We start from the raw sequence: 18957 nt of genomic DNA, 5'->3' as shown, positions 1-18957 counted from the left end.
ATGTGAGGATTACTGTTTCCCTGTTTAAAAAAAAAATTACACAACTGGCTGCATTATTACTGAGATGCCGCCACTTTAGATGTTTGGAGATAAAAAAGGAAGAAGAATACTTAATTTTTTTTTTTCCATTTTGGCATTTAGTCTTCGTGGAGCAAACAGAATCAAAAGATGACAAAATTCCTTTTTCTCAAAAGGAGGTCAGAATTCCACATGCTTCATCAGTCTCATAATAGCATTTTAAATTCTTAAAAAGAGCACCAATATACATTATTTTTTATTTGTTTAAAAATTACTTGTAAAAACAATATGTAATAAATACTGTTTGAATTGCGATTATTGCAATGAGAATGAAATGAAAAGATTCAGTGGTCAAATTAAACTTCCTCTCTACCACATTCATGGAATCTTAAGTTCGAAAGGGTTCTTAAAGGTCATCCAGGATAACCACTCATTTGATAGTTGAATTCCCCCTCTGTAACATTTCCACTAAGTCAGATACATTCAAACCCTGCTACTGCCTGGAGGAGAGTCAATACCTTCTGAGGAAGGCTAACTTATCTGGGATGCATTGTGTTATGAAGCTTGTACCCACTGATCCTAGCTCTACCCACTGAACCTTACAAAACAAATCTAATCCCTCCAACAGAAGACAGAAGTTCAAATGATTAATGGGTATTACTACCATCCAAATCTTGCCCAGCTAAACAACCACAGAACAGTTGGACATTCATTCCTATGACATGGTTTCTGGTTCCTCATTTGTCTCCAAGGACAGAAGGCAGAACTATAAGTGTGAACTGGTCAGAACCAGGTGGTGACCTTCCCTCACAGGGAATATTATGTGTATGCCTCACTTGTTAGGAGGCACTACCACCACCCATTTTTGGTACAGCCGCGAGTCAGAGCTCAATAAAATGAATACAGACCACCGGGGTAACCGGTTCTGGGCCTGCATTATTTACCTGCCCCCTCTCTGCGGCCACCTGTTGGGATCTGACGGAACTCAGGGGCAAACTGACCCTTCTCTCCGCAAGCCACTGGGGAAGTTGTTGAAGAAGCCCATCCAAACAGTGCACCTGCCCAGAGCAGAAGCATTCAGGATCGGGGGAGAGACCAAACATGGGGTTAATCTAATGTTTTTTCTAATCTAATGTGCTTGAGCCCAGAGGGAAGGGGTCTCGGTCCCGTTTTCAGTTCTGTCAAAGAAAACACTGGCGCAGTGACAGCAAAACCTCCTACAAACCCAGCTCTAAACCTGGCGGACAGAGATGGAGACAGGAGAGATGGAGATCGTTTGTGGGGACGACCACCTCCCTGACGACTGCTGGTGTGAAAGAGGCGAGAAAGGACGGTCAGTTCAGGTTCGGGTTTTTACCTTCACATTTCTGCTCCACAAAATCCAAGATGGGGATGGACCAGTCTGGGCCTCGCAGGAACCCCGCGATGCTCTCCACCACCCATTCTACCTCGTCCTCTTCTTCCGCAGCCATCTCGCTGCCGCGGAGCGCCGCGGAAGCTTGGGCCAGACCCCCGGAGCCAGCTGAGGCCTTTCCGCCGCAGAGAACCGAGAGCGAGGTGGTGAAGAGTGGCCCTGCAGTCGCCCTGGATGGAAGCTACCAACTAGTTAACGTAAAATGGTCGCTATGGCAACTGCAGCGCTCCCGGCAGCTGTTGTGATGTGATGTTGGCTCCGCTGGAGCCTGCGCATTTTAGAGAGGGACATTGAAGAACGTTTCCTATTGGCTAGAAAAGAACAGCCGCGGATCAGGAAAAAGTCTTCCGCCCATTGGTCCGGAGGTGCGTGCTTGGAAACGGCTTGGTGAGGGTCATGCAGGGACCGGGTCTCCTGCTGTAAGGGCTTGAAAGGCTTTGAACCCCATGAACAGCCAGCCGTTTGCAAACTTGCTGGCCCAGAAGTGTTTGTAATTAAAGGGTCGTTTGAAAATACGAAGCTGAGCAAAATAGCTGTGTGAGACTTGTTGATGGGCTCTGAAATCTTTGCCTTTTGTACTCCAAGCTGGTCTTTAACCTTTCTTGCATAGATAGAAAAAAACTTGAACTAGGAGCTTTTCAAAGACACAAAGTTATTATTTATTTAAGTGTTTACGTAACCAAATATTAGGTCAAATAACATCAAATCAACTATTAAAGGGTGTCCATGGTCAAAGTGCTTGTTGTCCCAAAATATCCTCAAACAACCTTATATATTTTCATAAATAGGGACATATTTATGAAATATGTCCCTATTTATGAAACATGTCTCTATTATATGTACAGTTACGGAACTTTTAACTTTTAATATATGGTCATCGTTTCATATAAAACTCCTTTCTTTACAGCTTCATAGTATTCTGTAAACTACCATTCAATCACCCTGGCTGGTTTGGCTCAGTGGATTGAGCGTCGGCCTGCGAGCTAAGTGTCACTGGTTCGATCTTCCAGTCAGGGCACATCAGAGAAGGAAAACTCTGACTCCAAAAAACCTCCGCTGCCTTGCGGCATACCTCTTCAGGGGAAAGGCTAAGGGAGTAAACCCCGACAGAAAATCCGGAGCCGGAGTCCCTAAGGCGGTTCGACGTTGTAGTCAACACCGGCAACTCCTGCGGCGCACCTGAAGCCAAGCTGTATTGACTCCGTCTTTCCCTTGGATCCTTCAGCTGCGAAGAGAGGGGGGGTCTGCTGCATGGGCAACAGCAGACCCTCCATATCACCCTGCCCAGGTTCTGTAGCTTCAGCTTCACTGGAGAGGACACTCCAGCGTCATCGCAAGATGTCGATTCAACACGGGAGGAGACATATACCGTGTCACTCCCGAGTTGGACTGCACAGCCATTCTCGGCGGTGCAGATAGACTCTTAAGAAGCTACACCATCATCTCTCGAGATGGACGGCTGCCGACGACGACGACCATTCAATCTATACCTTGATTTATTTGACCAATTCTCAATCGCTAGATGAAATTACTTCAATTTTTTTAACTTATAAACAATTACGTAATGAACATACTTGCACAGGTATTTTTTAACCCATCTCATTTCCTCTGAATAAATGCATTCCAAAGGGAGAAATACTGGACTTACTTTTCTTTTTCTTTTTTCCTATAAACACAAATTTTACTTTGGGGGGACCTCTGTGTGATATAAAGTTACTTACACGAAATGAAAAGCAACAAAACTAAACAGAACTGCGTCACTGCTTTATTGTTAGTATTGTTAGCAGTAATAGTAAGTATGACTACTGTCACCAAACCGCAATTGGGGTCCTGCTGCCTGCCACTACCCTCTAAGCAAAATTCCAGAGGCAGGGGTTTGGTGAAAAAGGAAAGGAGTCTTTACCAAAAGGTACACAATTTTGGAATAACAGCTTTCCTCATGCATTAGTCACTTTACCCTACCAACTAAGACTAAAATCTTTAACTCTTGAGTTCCCCTATCTATCCCCTTGTTAGTTTTTAATTACCTTATTCTATAAGATTAGTTCACAAACTAAAATAACATAAGATACAAAAGCTACACAATTTTGGAAGAATGGCAGGCTTCTGCCTCAGAGCCTGTCCCCTCTAGAACACTCAAAGAAAAATAACCCTGCCACCCTCTGCCAGACCAGACCAATCCTAGGCCACACCCAGAGTTCCTTCTCCCATTCCTTTGGGAAGCGCAGGTGGCTACAGCATGATCATCCAAGAATCCTCAAGGAAGAGAAAGAGAGAGTCAGTCGGTCTCTGCCTCCTTCTGTTTAAATCTTCCCTGAACTTATTTTTAAATTAAAAATTATGCAAATTTTTAATTTGTATTTTTAAATTTAAACTTGAGCACTGGTTCATGTTGATTAGCCTTTGTGTTTCTTTCTGTGTTATCTGTTCATATCCTTTGACCATTTTTTTATTTTTTCTTACCGATTTATAAGAGTTTATTACAATTATTATAAGAATGTTAACCCTTTGTCACATGTTACAGATGACATGTTTGTCATTTATCTTTTAGTTCATTATGTCTTTTGCCATATAGCAGTTTAATATTTTCAATGTCTACTTTAAATGGGAGGTAATACGTTAATTATTTTCTTTAGTGGATAGCCATGCTCCAAACACCATTTGGTGAACATTGGTGTGGCAAAGTGCTGTTGTTTTTCACTTACTAAGAAGAGGTAAAAATGAAAAGATATCTTCATCCTTAGGGCAAAATATTGTGATACCAGAGTTGGATTACTCTAGGTTATTGTTCTCTTTTTCTGTTTTCTAAACCAGCCTAAAATAGAAATCCCACTTCTGTGCTGAGAGTTTCCTCTTTTCATAAAGAGGTTGCTTGTATGGTTTCTAATGAGCCTAGAGGCCAAAGTGCTATTCAGGTGCATTTGGCATTGCTTGGCATTAGGGTCTTTATCTTAATCTCTTCAAAGTGCTTTCTGTTTCTACTAGACAGCAGATGATAAATGGGATGCACAAGCTCTTCTTTCATTTATTTTCTCACCTTTGTTTCTGAATGTGAGCAATGTGGATTCTCTCAGGCCTGTAAATTCTCTCATTTATTTCAAAACATGTTTTATTTCAATTTTCTCCTCAAAACCTAAGGCTTTTTTTTTTTTATTCACTACTTGGGATTCTTATAACCAGGATGCTTAAACAGGTTTCATATAATATATGCAATATGCTCATCGTGAAGTAAACAAAACTCAAAGGAACAGTCGCACACTCGTAGGTCAATGCATGTCATCCACTGGAGTAAGAGTAAGAAGATGAGGTAGGTGGTGGGTGGGTGTTATATATATTATTATAGGACACTTCATTCAGTCAGGTAGTGTTATTTCATGTTTTGCCATGGTGCAAACATAGTCACCTCTTGAAAATTCATGACTTCTCATTTTGGCATTTTTATTACTTTTCATCTATAACATATGAACAAATTTTTATATTGAAGATATATGTTGTAACAGAAGAGACTAAAATGGATAACACAGGTACAGACACATAAATAACATATATACACACCCCATACACACACATACACACATGAGAAGTTTAATTAGAGAACACATATAAAAAGTACTTAGGGCCATTCTTGGTACTTAGTAAATGCTCAATACATATTGTGTAATCTAGATTATTTTTTAATCAACTTGCAGTATGGGTATAATAAAGCATTCTCTTTATTTTGCATCTCTCCTTTCATTGGCAAGTCATATGTATTCTTTAGGGCAGTTCTACTGAAATCTCCTGCTTCTCCCCATCCCCTGTATGGGAACTGAGCCTCTGCCTTACTAAAAGGTTAAGAAATTCGGTCTTGCCCTAGACGGTGTGGCTCAGTTGGTTAGAGCGTTATCCCATAAAACCAAAAGGTCACAGGTTTGACTCCCAAGCCAGGCACATGCCTAGACTACAGCCCAGGTCCCTAGTTGGTAGCGTGCAAAGAGACAACTCACATTCATGTTTCTTACCCTCTCTTTCTTCCTCACTCCCCGCCTCCCTAAAAATAAAATTTTAAATCTTTTTTAAAACATTTTCCCCATCTTATTAATGGGGTATTAGTTTGCTAGGACAGCTGTAACAAAGCACTGTAGACTGGGTAGCTTAAACAACAGGATTTTATTTCCTCACAGTTATGGAGGCAGAGAAGTCTCAGATCAGCATGTCAGCAGGGTTGGGTTTCCCTAAGGCCTCTATCCTTGGTTTCTAGATGCTGCTTTCTTGCTGTGCCCACATGGTCTTCCCTCTTTACCTGTCCGTGTTCAAATTTCTTCGTAGAAGGACATCAGTTGGAGGGGATCAGAATATGATTCCCCCATATATGTCACTTCAGTATATTGACTGGGGCTGAAGGCAAATGAAAAACAGCAGACGCAGAAAGAGCTCTTTGCTATGTGCATGAAAGCAGGGCATAAGTTTCCCATGAAAAAGGTACAGTCCCTATAACAGGAAGAGGAGAGGAGAGGACAACATCATTATCTCTGGAGATGAGAAATCAGTGCTGAGAAGAGTCTGCTTTAACAAACCTTATAAAATAATCTTTATCTTTCCTGGCTGGTGTGGCTCAGTGGATTGAGTGCCTGAATGCAAATTGAAGGGTTACCAGTTCGATTCCTACCTAGGGCAGATGCCTGGGTTGCAGGCCAGGTCCCCAGATAGGGGCCTGGGAGAGGCAACCGGACTGTTTCTCTCACACACTGATGTTTCTTTCTTTCTCCCTCCCTTCCTCTCTCTCTAAAAATAAATAAATAAAATCCTTTTTAAAAAATCTTTTTCTTTCATTGAAAAATATCTTAACCCACCCCCATGTACTTCCTAGTCACTCTTGCACAATTTATCAGCTCTGAAATCCCAAACAAATCCCCATTCCTTTGCTAGTCACTTCTCCACAATTTACCAGCCTTTGTTAAAATTGTATGTAAGCCCTAAGTCTGCTTGCTCTTGACTTTCAGTTCTTTTTTGTGAAGCCCCCATACACATAAAATTTTAAATATTAATAAAATTGTATTCCTTCTCTCCTGTTAATTTGTTTTTGTCACTTTAATTCACAGGTCCTAAGAGGATAGAGGAAATTTTTTTTCCTTCTTTACATAGTCATATTGGGTTTGGGCCTACTTTAAAGGCTTTATTTTAACTTAATTACCCCTTTAAAGGTCCTATCTCCAAATACAGTCAAACTCTTCGGTACTAAGGTTTAGACTTTGACATATGAATCTTATGGGGCATAATTCAGCCCATTACAGATGGGAAAACTGAGACTGTATGAGGTCAAGTTTCTTGTCCAGGGTCAGAGCAAAGTTAGGGCTTACACTTCCCTGTACTTGATACTCAGACAACAAAATAACTTACCATTTTCACTTTATAATACATCACAGAAAATTTTCCATGTCAATCAAAACATTTCTACATTATCTTTTTTAATATTACCTAGTGTCTTAGCTCAAGCTGCTATGACAGAACACCATAGACAGGTAGCTTATAAATAACAGAAATTTATTTTTCACAGTTCTGGAGGCTGGGAAATTTAAGACCAAGGAGTCAGCAGATTTAGTGCCTGGTGAGAACCCACTACCTGGTTCATAGATGGCCATCTTCTCTCTGTGTCCTCAGAGATGGGAAGGGTAAGAGAGCTAACCAGGGTCCCCTTTATAAAAGCATTTATTCCACTTATGAGGGCTCCCTCTACTCTCATGACCTAATCACTTACCAAAGGTCCCACCTTCTAATACTACCACATTGGGGGTTAGGACTTTAACATGTTAATTTTAAGGGCATACCAACTATTCAGTCTATAGAGCACCTATTTTTCCATTGTGCAAACATAACACAATTTATGTACATAAGCCTGTATTGATCTAGATGGTTTCTTGCACTACTTAAAAAAAGTCTTACAGTAAGCATCCTTGTAACTAAATTTTTGCACCTGATTTTTTGTCCTTCCTAAAAGTAGCCTTGCTAAATCACACAGTATGCAGTTTTTAAAGACATTTATATTTATGTAGTTTTTAAAAGAGAAACTATTTTACATTCTGCAATAATCATGGTTAAATGCTAAGTTCTTATTGTTTTTTATTATTGTGTTACATCCATGAGTTGACATATCCATACATATGCACAAATATATATCTTATACTTTGGAGATGGTTAATTTAAACAAGGAAGGCTAGAGAAAGGACTATGAGTTCCTCAGGAAGCAGTGATTTTAATTTCACAAATGTATTTAAAAGGCTAACAAAATTCTTGGCACAAAGAGATACACAATGAATATGTGAATGATGATTCAGTGTATGCCTCATAATTGCCTAAAAATAATCCATTTTTCTTTTATGGCTCAGGGGTAGAGAGCAAAGGTATGACTACTGACAAAACAGATTTTTTTAAACTTTAACAAAACACACTTGTATTCTAGATCAGATGGCTTACAATCACTATTAGCAATAGGCCTAAAAATACCAATGCAATAGAAGTGTCATTTTCATTTTTAAGTTATAGAGCATATAAAACATTAGCAATGAACTACCCAATTGCTACTCCAAAGTCAGCTTTCAAGTAAAGAGAAAAAAAAAGTCACTGCTTTAATCCTATAAATTGCTTTTATTCTAGCTATAACAAGACTTTACCGAAGTTCTAAATTATAGGTTCTTTGCAAATATTCTTCCTTGATTATTTGGTTTATATACATGTAACAGCAAAGGATGGAGGAGGTTTACATGGGTTGGCAAATAAATAATTACCTGTCATGTCTTCAAGTTCTCAAATGAATTTTTAGATTTTTATTGCATTTGCAGATATAGCATCACAGAATTTCTATGTTCTTCTCAATGCCTTTTGTTTTCTATTCCTCATAACTTAAAAATATTAAGCAGCTTGATTTAAATTAACAAAGAAATAATAAATATACACTGTCCTTTCAAATGGTGGCTACATAAATTCATCTGGTGTAAAAGGCATAGCTTAAAATCTTTCCTTTATTCATTGAGTGCTTGCTATCTGCCAAGCACTATGCCAGACTCTAAAATAGAGAGCTCTGGATATTGTGCATTCTAAATTCCAACTGTATGGCAGTTTGCTAATCCATTTCATCTCTAAATGTTCAGTGTCTTTTTGTGATTTGTGGCTTCTTTTTATTTCACCTCCTTTTATGCATTATGCTTTTCTTTGTTTTATTTTTGTGTATAGAAAATTTTTCTGTTTTACTTTCTTCTCTTTCCTTCTATCTTTTTATTATCTACTGAGTTGACTTTTGCATTTGTCTTTTATTCCATTTTCTCACCTATTCTCCTGGGTCTTTTCCCTTTAACTACTTACTATATTGGTGACTTTGGGGAGGATGATTAATTTGTAGAACATGTTTGTATGTGCCTTAGATCTGTTCTTGGTTCTCTTAAAAGCAGCTGTAGTCTAGATTAATGACCTCTAAATTATTTTTGACCAGATACTTCAGTAAAAAAAGTTCTGAATATTTTCCTTAGTAAGTGAATATACATTTACTAATGAACTACATACATGCACATATTCATAAATAAATAAAAACAATTGTATAACATACAATTAAAAAACAAAACTCAAAGAATGAAATAAAAATATATAGGTTAAAATTCTAATGCTTTTTCCCTGAGTGCCAGTGAATCATCTTGTACACCCACTGTGGAGGCCACTAGTTTGGGCTTGATGAACTTGATAGTTCGGGCTTCTGGCATAGTTAGGAAGCCAGTGACTGTCTTATTTGCTCTACTTCCTCTTAAAATGTTCTGCAAGAAAGACTAAAGAAAACTTTGAAATTTGTATTTGGAGTTCAGGACACTTAAATCAAGACTCTCAAACAAAAAAGGATGATAAAAACCTCTTCCACCTGGAGAAAAAAATGGAACCATCCTGACCTGGAACCATCCGGATGTGGGAGGCAGTAGAGAATTGGGCTTAATAATGGAACTTTTTTTTCAGGATTGCTAGGAAACACTCTTTATTTTATTTACTTTAAAACTTTATTTTTATTGCTTTTTTGTTAGAAAAGATATGTACATTGTGAGAAACTCAAACATCACAGAATTACAAAATGAGGAAAGTGAAAATCTATTTTTATTAGGAACTAAAGAAAACCACTATAATTGTATGGTATTGGCCTCCAGATTATTTTAAATGCACATATTAACATATATTATCTTCTTTAATGATAATGAAGCCATTCCCATTTATACAATTTATTTTTACTTCATTTTCCAAGGATATCTTTCAATATCAATATAAAAATTGTTCTTTTAAATTCATATGTGGTATTTCATTATATTGACACATTTATTTAATATCTTACTCAGGTCATTTCCAATATTTTGCTCTTATAAACAGTGCTACAATAAGCATCAGTGTACATGTATTTTTGCATTCTTGCTGGAGTTAAAAGAGAAGTGCAATTCTGTGTGTAAGAATATGAAACATTTTGAAACTACAAAATTATCCATCAGTGTTACTAAATTGCTCTCCAAAGGCAGTACCAACTGATCTTCTCACCAAAAGATTATGTGTTTATTTTTTGACACCTTTTCAGCACTAAAAACTATTAGTGTTTTAATGTTTTTGTCATCTGAAAGGTATAACTATTTAATCATTTTAATTTGCCTATGTTTAATTGTTAATGAGATTGGGGGTTCTTTCTTATAATAATTGACTACAATAATCATGAGAACAATTATTTTTGTTGTTTCTAGTGTTAATTTTTTACTATACAGATTTGCAAATATACACAAGGGAAGCACCATGCTTCCACAATTATCAACATTTTTGCCAAACCCAGACATCATGTCATTTTATTGTCGGCAGCCGTCCGTCTCGAGAGACGATGGTGTAGCTTCTTAAGAGTCTATCTGCACCGCCGAGAATGGCTGTGCAGTCCAACTCGGGAGTGACACGGTATCTGTCTCCTCCCGTGTTGAATCGACATCGATGACGCTGGAGTGTCCCCTCCAGTGAAGCTGAAGCTACAGAGCCTGGGCAGGGTGATATGGAGGGTCTGCTGTTGCCCATGCAGCAGACCCCCCCTCTCTTCGCAGCTGAAGGGTCCAAGGGAAAGACGGAGTCGATACAGCTTGGGTTCAGGTGCGCCGCAGGAGTTGCCGGTGTTGACTACAACGTCAAACCGCCTTAGGGACTCCGGCTCCGGATTTTCTGTCGGGGTTTACTCTCTTAGCCTTTCCCCTGAAAGAGGTATGCCGCAAGGCAGCGGAGGTTTTTTGGAGTCAGAGTTTTCCTTCTCTGATGTCATTTTATATAGCAGTGCTTTTAGGTAAGATTGGAAGGTGTCATTTAGTGCCCTTTGACCCAGGTATTCACTTTTTTTTTTTTTTTAATGACTCAAGTGGCTCTTTTTGGGGGGTGGGGGTGGGGGTTTTAATTACAGTTGTCCCCTTTTCCCCCAATTTCTCTCTCCCACCCAACCCACCCCCTCTCCCGCAATCACAGGTATTCACTTCTAATTACTTGGTTACAGCAGCCAACCCTAGACGTCTTGTAGTAGTGAAAACGTAGTTGCGAATTCAGGCCACCAGATGGCAGACCGCAGAAAAAGAAAAGAGAAAAGCCCCAGCTTCATGATGGACTAGGTCTTATGGAGCTTGCTTGGTCTATTAGTATTGGGGGGGAGGGGAGTGAAAGGGAGGATAAGAAGGGGAGGTTAGTCAAAGACATTGTTTTAAACCACAGTAATATATATAATTATCTAATAGTAATCCAATTTATAATCTGATGTATTTTATTGTCAAGATAAAATATAATATGTTTTATATTTTTTGTTTTTTTCCTATGAATGTATTATTCTTAAGGGCTCCAAAAAAAATTTCTTTTTTAGAATTGCATCAAACCTATAAGTTCATTTAAAAGATAAAGATCCTTATGATATTTATTTTTCCCACTAAAGGAGATTATGTTTTCCTCCTTTACTTATCTCCATTTAGATATCTCAGTAAGAATTGCACTTTTCATTATAGAGATCATAAACATCACTCATTAAGAGTTTTGCTTGGAAATTGGTTTATTTTACATATATTCAAATTGGGTTTTGATGATTTTACAGAAATATATTGATCTTTACAGAGCTAATGTTTAATCTCTGTATTCTTTTATTAAGAAACAGCTATGAATTAGTTCTTTTTAATTTTCTTGCTATGCAATTATATAATCTCAAAAATATAAGATTCTTGTGATTGCCTTCCTGCTGTTTATTTCTCTTATTTCTGTTTCATACTTCATTACAGTGGCTAAAAATGACAAACAAATATAAAATAATGATAAATAATATATATTTACTATGTATATTTAGCTTTTTATTTGGAATAGACACTCATCATGTTTATTTCAATGTTACATAATAATAGGGTTTTATTAAGAGTATAAATGGGTGTTGAATTGCATCTGGTAGCCTTTCAGCATCTACTGAGAGGATCATATGATTTTTCTTATTTAATCAATTGGTATCATTATTTTATTAGTAAGTTTTCTTATATTGCTAGCTTTCAACTCTGAGGTAAATTCTTTTTTACCTCCATAGGTTAAAGTTTCAATGTATTTTGAACTAGGTTTGCTAGCATTTTACTTATTTTGTGCCTAATATTCACAAGTAAGGTTTGTCTATAAATTTCTTGGTGTGTCACTTCTTTATCGGGTTATAGTATAGTATCAGAACTATATTTAGCTTATAAAAGAATTGGATAACATCCAATCATTTTCTGTGTTTTATATTCCAGAATAAACATGCACTGATTTTTATCTATTTTATTGTTTTCCAAAGGCAGTTTTGAAAAGAATGCTATTTAAAAATTTTTAATGACAGCAAATAAATGCTTTTATTACAGTAGAGATATTTTAAAATTCAAAACCTTAAAGAGCTATAATGAAGGTTATTTTTCTTACAGCAACTTGCTAAAGAAATGCCTGCCAAACCCATTACAAAAGATTATCTCTGTCTGGGTATGCTATGGGTTATACCCTTACATAAAGCAAACGAAATCCCTTATTTTACTCAACTGTTCTTCTCAGTCATGGAGAGAATAAAATTATGCCTAGGGATTAAGCACCTGAAATGTTATACTAAGTCACAAGTTGTTTCCTCTATGTTTTTCATAATAAGCTATTGCATTTCTTCGGTGTTGGTATATAATAATATTCCAAGGAAGTCTTTCTGAGAGAGGGAAGCAATAAAGAATTTTACCTCTGTTTTATCTAGTTGTATATCTTTTCTCTAGAAGTAACTCATGACTTGGATAATAAAAACATAGTTGTGATAAACTTCCAGATGAATAATATCGATAAACCTTCATCATGACTCCTCCTCATGATGGATCACAGCATTGTCCAACAGCATTGTTCTTCTGTGATGGAAATGTTCTAGTTCCATGTGTCCAATGTATCCTGTGCCCACTGTGGCTCTGAGGACTTGAAATGTGGCCAGTGCAAATGAGGGACTGAATTTTTATTTTATTTTATTTTAATTAATTTAAATTAAAGTAGCCACGTGTGGCTAGTGGCTATCATTTTGGACAGCACAGCTTCAAAGCATGAAATTTAATCAGTATGGTTACACTAAAAAGCCAGAATGTTTTCGCCACTAAACATTTCCTTATTACACATAAGTAAATTTCACTTGCCATTATTAGTCTCCACTCACTTCTCCAAATTATTTATACTTGCATTTGTAAAACTTGGTGTAATACTTACCTCCTGTCTGAACTAGATTCTTTTGCCATTCTGAGAAGGATCTGTTTTTCCTGTCATAGGCAGTTCGCTCTTTTTGTTGTTTCCCTTTGTTTACATGCTCTTAACTGCCATTAGGTGTCTGTGATTTTGCATCCAAACCTACTGAATTTTTGTTAGTTCCTTTAAAAAGAAGTAATTTGGTTCAATTATTGGACATGAACATTTTGCCGTGTATAATGATGGATAATTATATCAATAAAATAGCATGGGTGAAAAATGATCGAGAAGAGTTTGCAAAAAAATTGTAATGAGAACTTATAAGAATAGAATTGGCAATTTAGTATGGAAATTGCAGCTATATCATTGAACTGTTTTTCAAAGATGAAGCCATTTTGCTGAATCCATTACTGTAATTACACTTTAAACTTGCTAAAAATGTACACTTCAGTACGCACTAGTTTTACATGTAGTCACCATATTCAGCTCCATTATTATTAAAATTTTAAGATTTGGAGGTTATACTATTATAACAATACTGCATGCATTGCTTCTTGTATTTCTGTAAGAGCAATGTATACTTGAAAAGTTTTATGGTTTCAAATAGCCTAATAGGATCAAGAAATAATTTCAGTGAATAATTTTTTAACTAACAAATTCAAAAGTATTTTTTGTACAGAGGTTGGTACAACCATTCACTTGAAACTCAATTTTCACCATTTCATAAAATAATTCATCATTCAAGTCATAATCTTCAGTAGTTGCAAATAATAGTAGCTGCTTAAATTGGAGGGGGCAGGGACTAATTTTAAATGAAATTATCTGTGACTGGAATCCAGATATTGAAAATATTGAAATATTGAACTTGCTGGATACTTAAAAGAACTCAAGTTTCTATAAAGATGCTGAGTCTGGCGATGGAAGCCACTCAGAGGGGAGAGAGGTGACTCGCAAACTCTTCAGGAAGGGCCGAAACAAGACGCTAAGCCTTTCACGGATCAGTAACTAAGATTAGTTTTGAATCTTGATAAAATATAAGCTTATAGTCTTGTCCCCACCAACTCACAGTTTAAGTTTGCATTGTTTCTTAGGGAAATATTTTGCTAACAAAATAATAATGTGAACTCAAGAACTACCAAAACTACAATCTTTTATTTTTGTATGACTACCTCATTTTAAAAATTAATGTAACATAAGATCCTTTTTTATGATGGCTAAGGATATTAGCTATTTTACCTGTTTATTCTTTCAGGTATTTTCAAAATTATTTTGTCAAGTTCTTCTGAAGTATTTTTATTGGAATTTTGCCTAATTGCTTTAAGTATATGAATTAATTGGTTGGAGAATGACATTATTTAAATATTAATCTTCTAAAATCTGGTACCACTTTATTTCAGGAAAATATTCTAGTTTTCTTCATATTGGCAATATAGTTTCCAATAACTTTCATTAGCATATATTCCTGTCTGCTACCCATTGTAAATTAGGGTTCCTTTTTAAGTATATATTTCAACCTGAGTATTGTTGGTACATATGAATGTTGTTTCAATTTTATATATTTACCTTATTTTCAAGCATCTTACTAAACTCTTTAAAGTATTCTATATTCCTCTTCCAAAAATGGAAGTTGTTTTTGTCTATTTTTTTTTAATCAAAAGTAATACCTACTCATTTCATACATGCTATGTTCATTTAAGTTTGAGACTCACTGGAGTTGAGAGCACTGGGCTATGATATGTAGAGAAAGGACTTCTGCCAGCAGAGTTAGGATAACACAGGCAAACCACACTCCAAAATATCTGCAAATCAATTTAGAAATAGAAATTTCTGCTTAGACATTAAAGAACACATAGGGAAGATTTTTGTTAGAGGAAAAGTCACCTTAAGAGTATTTCATGCTGTACACCTGAAACTAATATAAAGTAATATTGAATGTAAACTATAATTGAAAAAAATTAAAAATAAATAAAAAGAAACACAGGGATGTAACAGAAAAGTGACAGCTATTAAAACATGATTTCTATTATACTTTTTAAAAAAATAAGTAGACAGATTAAAAATAAATTTAGAGATGGAAGGAAACTAAGAGATTGAGTAATTTAAGTTCTCTATGTAGCAGTGTTTTAGAAATAGTAAGTGCTCAATAAATAGTCTTGGTTTATATATATGACATATGTCTATTTATCCTCAGAGTATTTTTTAAATTTTTGATTTATCAAAGTAATTTCCATACAGAGTTAATTAACTATTACTGAATTTTTCTTTAAAAGTAAAGACAACTGAAATGTTTTCCTTTGCCCACAAAAAAGTGTTGAAAATTTGTTGCCATAAACTTCTAAAGCTTACAAGAGGTTATTGTTACGTTGGTGTGTGGGCAATAAAACAGGTGTGAATGAAGAATTGAATGAATATATATAGCACTTTCTTATGCCCTGAAGGTATAGTGATGAGCAAATGCAGACCTCAAGGGGAGACAGATATTAAATAAGGACTCACCCAAAAATATACAACATGTGGTACTAAAGTGGAGAATTTGAGGGGCCCAGAGATGGTGGCACCCACAGGAATCCTCTCCAATGTGACCCTAATTTCCCACAGGAAAGCTATCCTTAATTAGCACCATTTCCTGTGGGATTTCCCATCCCAAATCTCTGATCTGTGAAACAAAGGCTGTAAATTGACTTTAAGAGAGTCCTCTTGGACATATTTGTCAGAGGAAGAACTAGGCAGGATAGCACCTAAACCAACATTCCACCTTCAGTTAGGTGCCTGAACCTTCTATTGCCTGACCTACTTCCCTCCTCACTTGCAAGTTACTAGATATTTTCAATGAATTTTCAAGGAAAAACCAGAGCCTAAGACCAAGCTACAGTATTTGTATTTCCCGTAGGTCAAGGACTTTCACCGTTGCCCATAGTCACTTCTCACGGTGTCCAAACTACACACTGAGTTTTCCATTTATACCCCTGAGACAAGACTCAAACTCCATGATCCATTGCATTTTGGGTAGAGCCTTATGTGCTTAGGACTAACAACTACATAAAACACCTGACAACAGTTTGTGGGGAGGAGCAGTTTCCAGAGAAACATTACACTATTTTCACTTATCAACATCTTGATTTTCCAAAGCTGTGGTAGTTTAGGAAATAGTTTGGTCTATAATCAGTCCAATCAGTCCAATCAGTCCAATCATTCCAGTCAGGAAAACAGAAATCACTGGACATAGTTCAAACAAAATGGGATTTAATTCTGGGAAATGGTTACAAAGGTATTGAAAGGGCTGGAGGAGAAAGGGGGAGAAAAGAAGGAATGTTACCCAGAGATGAGAAGCTGCTACCGCCACTTTTATGCTGGAGCCCCCAGCTGTGTTTGCTGCAGGAGATTACTGCAGGAACTGAACCTTCACAGAAGGGGCATTATGTCGCCAGTGCCCAGTCTGCCTCTGAGACACTTCTACCACTGGTACCAGACTAGAATGACGTCTTCTCTTCTCCCACCAGTGACTTCTATTGTCCAAACTTGACTGGAAGCCAGGTGGTAAAGGATTCTGGGGGACAGAGTTCCAGGCTTCTAGCCCCTGCAATTATAAAGTACAGAAGGGAGTGTGGCATTGTGCCAACAGAAAAATAACTGGCTAATAATGTTATCAATTAGGTAGATGTTAGTCATTTTTAATCAATTACATTTGATAGAAAATTACTTTTGAGTGGATTGGGTAAGTGTATAGCACTCATTGCTTTTTTTCCAATCATTTCTTGAGAAATCTTGCTGTTGGAAATTCAGATGGCAGCGCAAGATGGAGATAGATAGAGGGGGTAACAGACAGGACAGAACAGGTCCAGGAGCAGGCACATGAACGATTAACTGGATGAAAGGCCAGAGGGTTTTGAAAAACACGCCATCTTTCCAGTTAGAAAACATTTTGTCTCTAAAATTGAGGGTGGAAATAAAGGAACAATAATAAAAACCCGTTCCTTTTGTCTGAGTAGCAAGAGCCAATGAATTTCAAAATTAGAAAAAAAAATCTAGTGTACTAATTACATGTAAATTCTCCTTTATAAGGGAAGAAAAATGAGTTACCAAAAATACAAAAGCTACATAAATCAACATCCTTCAATGCCTTTAGACAAGTGAGTGAAATGGCATAATAGAGCTATGTCCCAAAATGAGCTTCCTTTCATATTCCACCCAAGCATATCCCGTAGCATTTGCAAAAGGCTCATATTACCGTCAGCTGATACCTGATGTGGAATTTTTTTAACTTCTTTATATTTCTTCCACCCTCACTCTAATTCACAAAATGCTTTGTTAGAGTTTATTTGGGTTCTGTGGCTTATATGACTCAAAAATAAGTTAATTCCTATTTGGTTAGTTGACATTCAATGAGCAATGTTGAATAGGATGATTCGTCGGCAGCCGTACGTCTCGAGAGACGATGGTGTAGCTTCTTAAGAGTCTATCTGCACCGCCGAGAATGGCTGTGCAGTCCGACTCGGGAGTGACATGGTAGTATCTGTCTCCTCCCGTGTTGAATCGACATCTTGCGATGACGCTGAAGCTACAGAGCCTGGGCAGGGTAATATGGAGGGTCTGCTGTTGCCCATGCAGCAGACCCCCCCTCTCTTCGCAGCTGAAGGGTCCAAGGGAAAGACGGAGTCGATACAGCTTGGGTTCAGGTGCGCCGCAGGAGTTGCCGGTGTTGACTACAACGTCAAACCGCCTTAGGGACTCCGGCTCCGGATTTTCTGTCGGGGTTTACTCCCTTAGCCTTTCCCCTGAAGAGGTATGCCACAAGGCAGCGGAGGTTTTTTGGAGTCAGAGTTTTCCTTCTCTGATGTACCCTGACTGGAAGATCGAACCAGCGACACTTAGCTCGCAGGCCGACGCTCAATCCACTGAGCTAAACCAGCCAGGGCTGTAATAGGATGATTACTCTATGGGTAAATATGTAGAAATCATTTCAGAGACTGTTTTGATTTTTCTATGCTATAACAAAATACATTTAATGTTTTAATTGTTATAAACCTAAAATATTAACTTTTAAAATGAACTTTGCTCCTTGCCACGGTGTGTGTACATGTAGACATCTTAAGTTCATGACTACATTTTGCAGTGTACCACTATGAAATGCTGTTCTAAAAACTTCTTTCAGAAATATGACATGTTTTAGAGTTACAGAAGTCAGAATGGATTTCTGGAACTTAAATTTTTTTGCTGCCACTTGCTGTCATCATGAAATGCATACTATATAACTAATAAAAGTGAATATAAAAATAATAAACTAATTTCCTATATATTCATTCAAATTTTTCACATGTGATAAAAAGGAGAACATTACTGTCAGATATTTTTTTAAGTTAGTGCACAATTCTTTTCCAGTTCTCCTGGATCTGAAGTAGTTGGCCTATTTCATAGTTAATCCTTCTGGGAAACTATGGGGAGGTGAAAGCAGCAAATTAAGTTACATTGGTTTGTGTAGCTTAACCTTCCCCGTTTTTCTTGGAGATAATAGGGTGAACATTCAAGATACATTCACTGAGTACTACATGGAAAATCCGAAGGGGTCATTTTACAGACGACCTGTATTCAGTTCTGTTCAGGCAGCAGGCACAAGTTTGGCTATGCTGTTTGTTCAAATAATGAAACACTTCCATATCTATTGTGGCAGGCAGAATAATGGTCCCCAAAGATGTCCATTCTCTACACCTCTATGACCTGTAGAAATATTATCTTACATGGCAAAAAGGACTTTCCAGATATAATTAAAACCTTCAAGAGGGGAGATTATTCTAGAATATCCAGTGGGCTCGATC

At 37.1% G+C, this 18957-nt stretch overlaps 1 protein-coding gene across 1 annotated transcript in view; it reads right to left on the bottom strand.

Annotated features, from left to right (window-relative positions):
- Nucleotides 1-1698, bottom strand: part of CFAP36 (cilia and flagella associated protein 36) — a 28043-nt gene extending 26345 nt beyond the window's left edge. The window contains exon 1 of the mRNA XM_090280256.1: nt 1376-1698. Within this exon, the coding sequence (XP_090136382.1) occupies nt 1376-1490 (115 nt within the window). The 5' untranslated portion in view covers nt 1491-1698. The remainder of the gene's footprint in view (nt 1-1375) is intronic.
- Between the last annotated feature and the right edge of the window lie 17259 nt (nt 1699-18957).

Source organism: Furipterus horrens, unplaced genomic scaffold (assembly GCF_987537825.1).
Source record: "Furipterus horrens unplaced genomic scaffold, mFurHor1.1.pri manual_scaffold_6, whole genome shotgun sequence".
NCBI classification, from domain to species: Eukaryota; Metazoa; Chordata; class Mammalia; order Chiroptera; family Furipteridae; genus Furipterus; species Furipterus horrens.
Note: the sequence above shows the minus strand (reverse complement) of the source record. Positions and strands in the feature narration are given on the sequence as shown.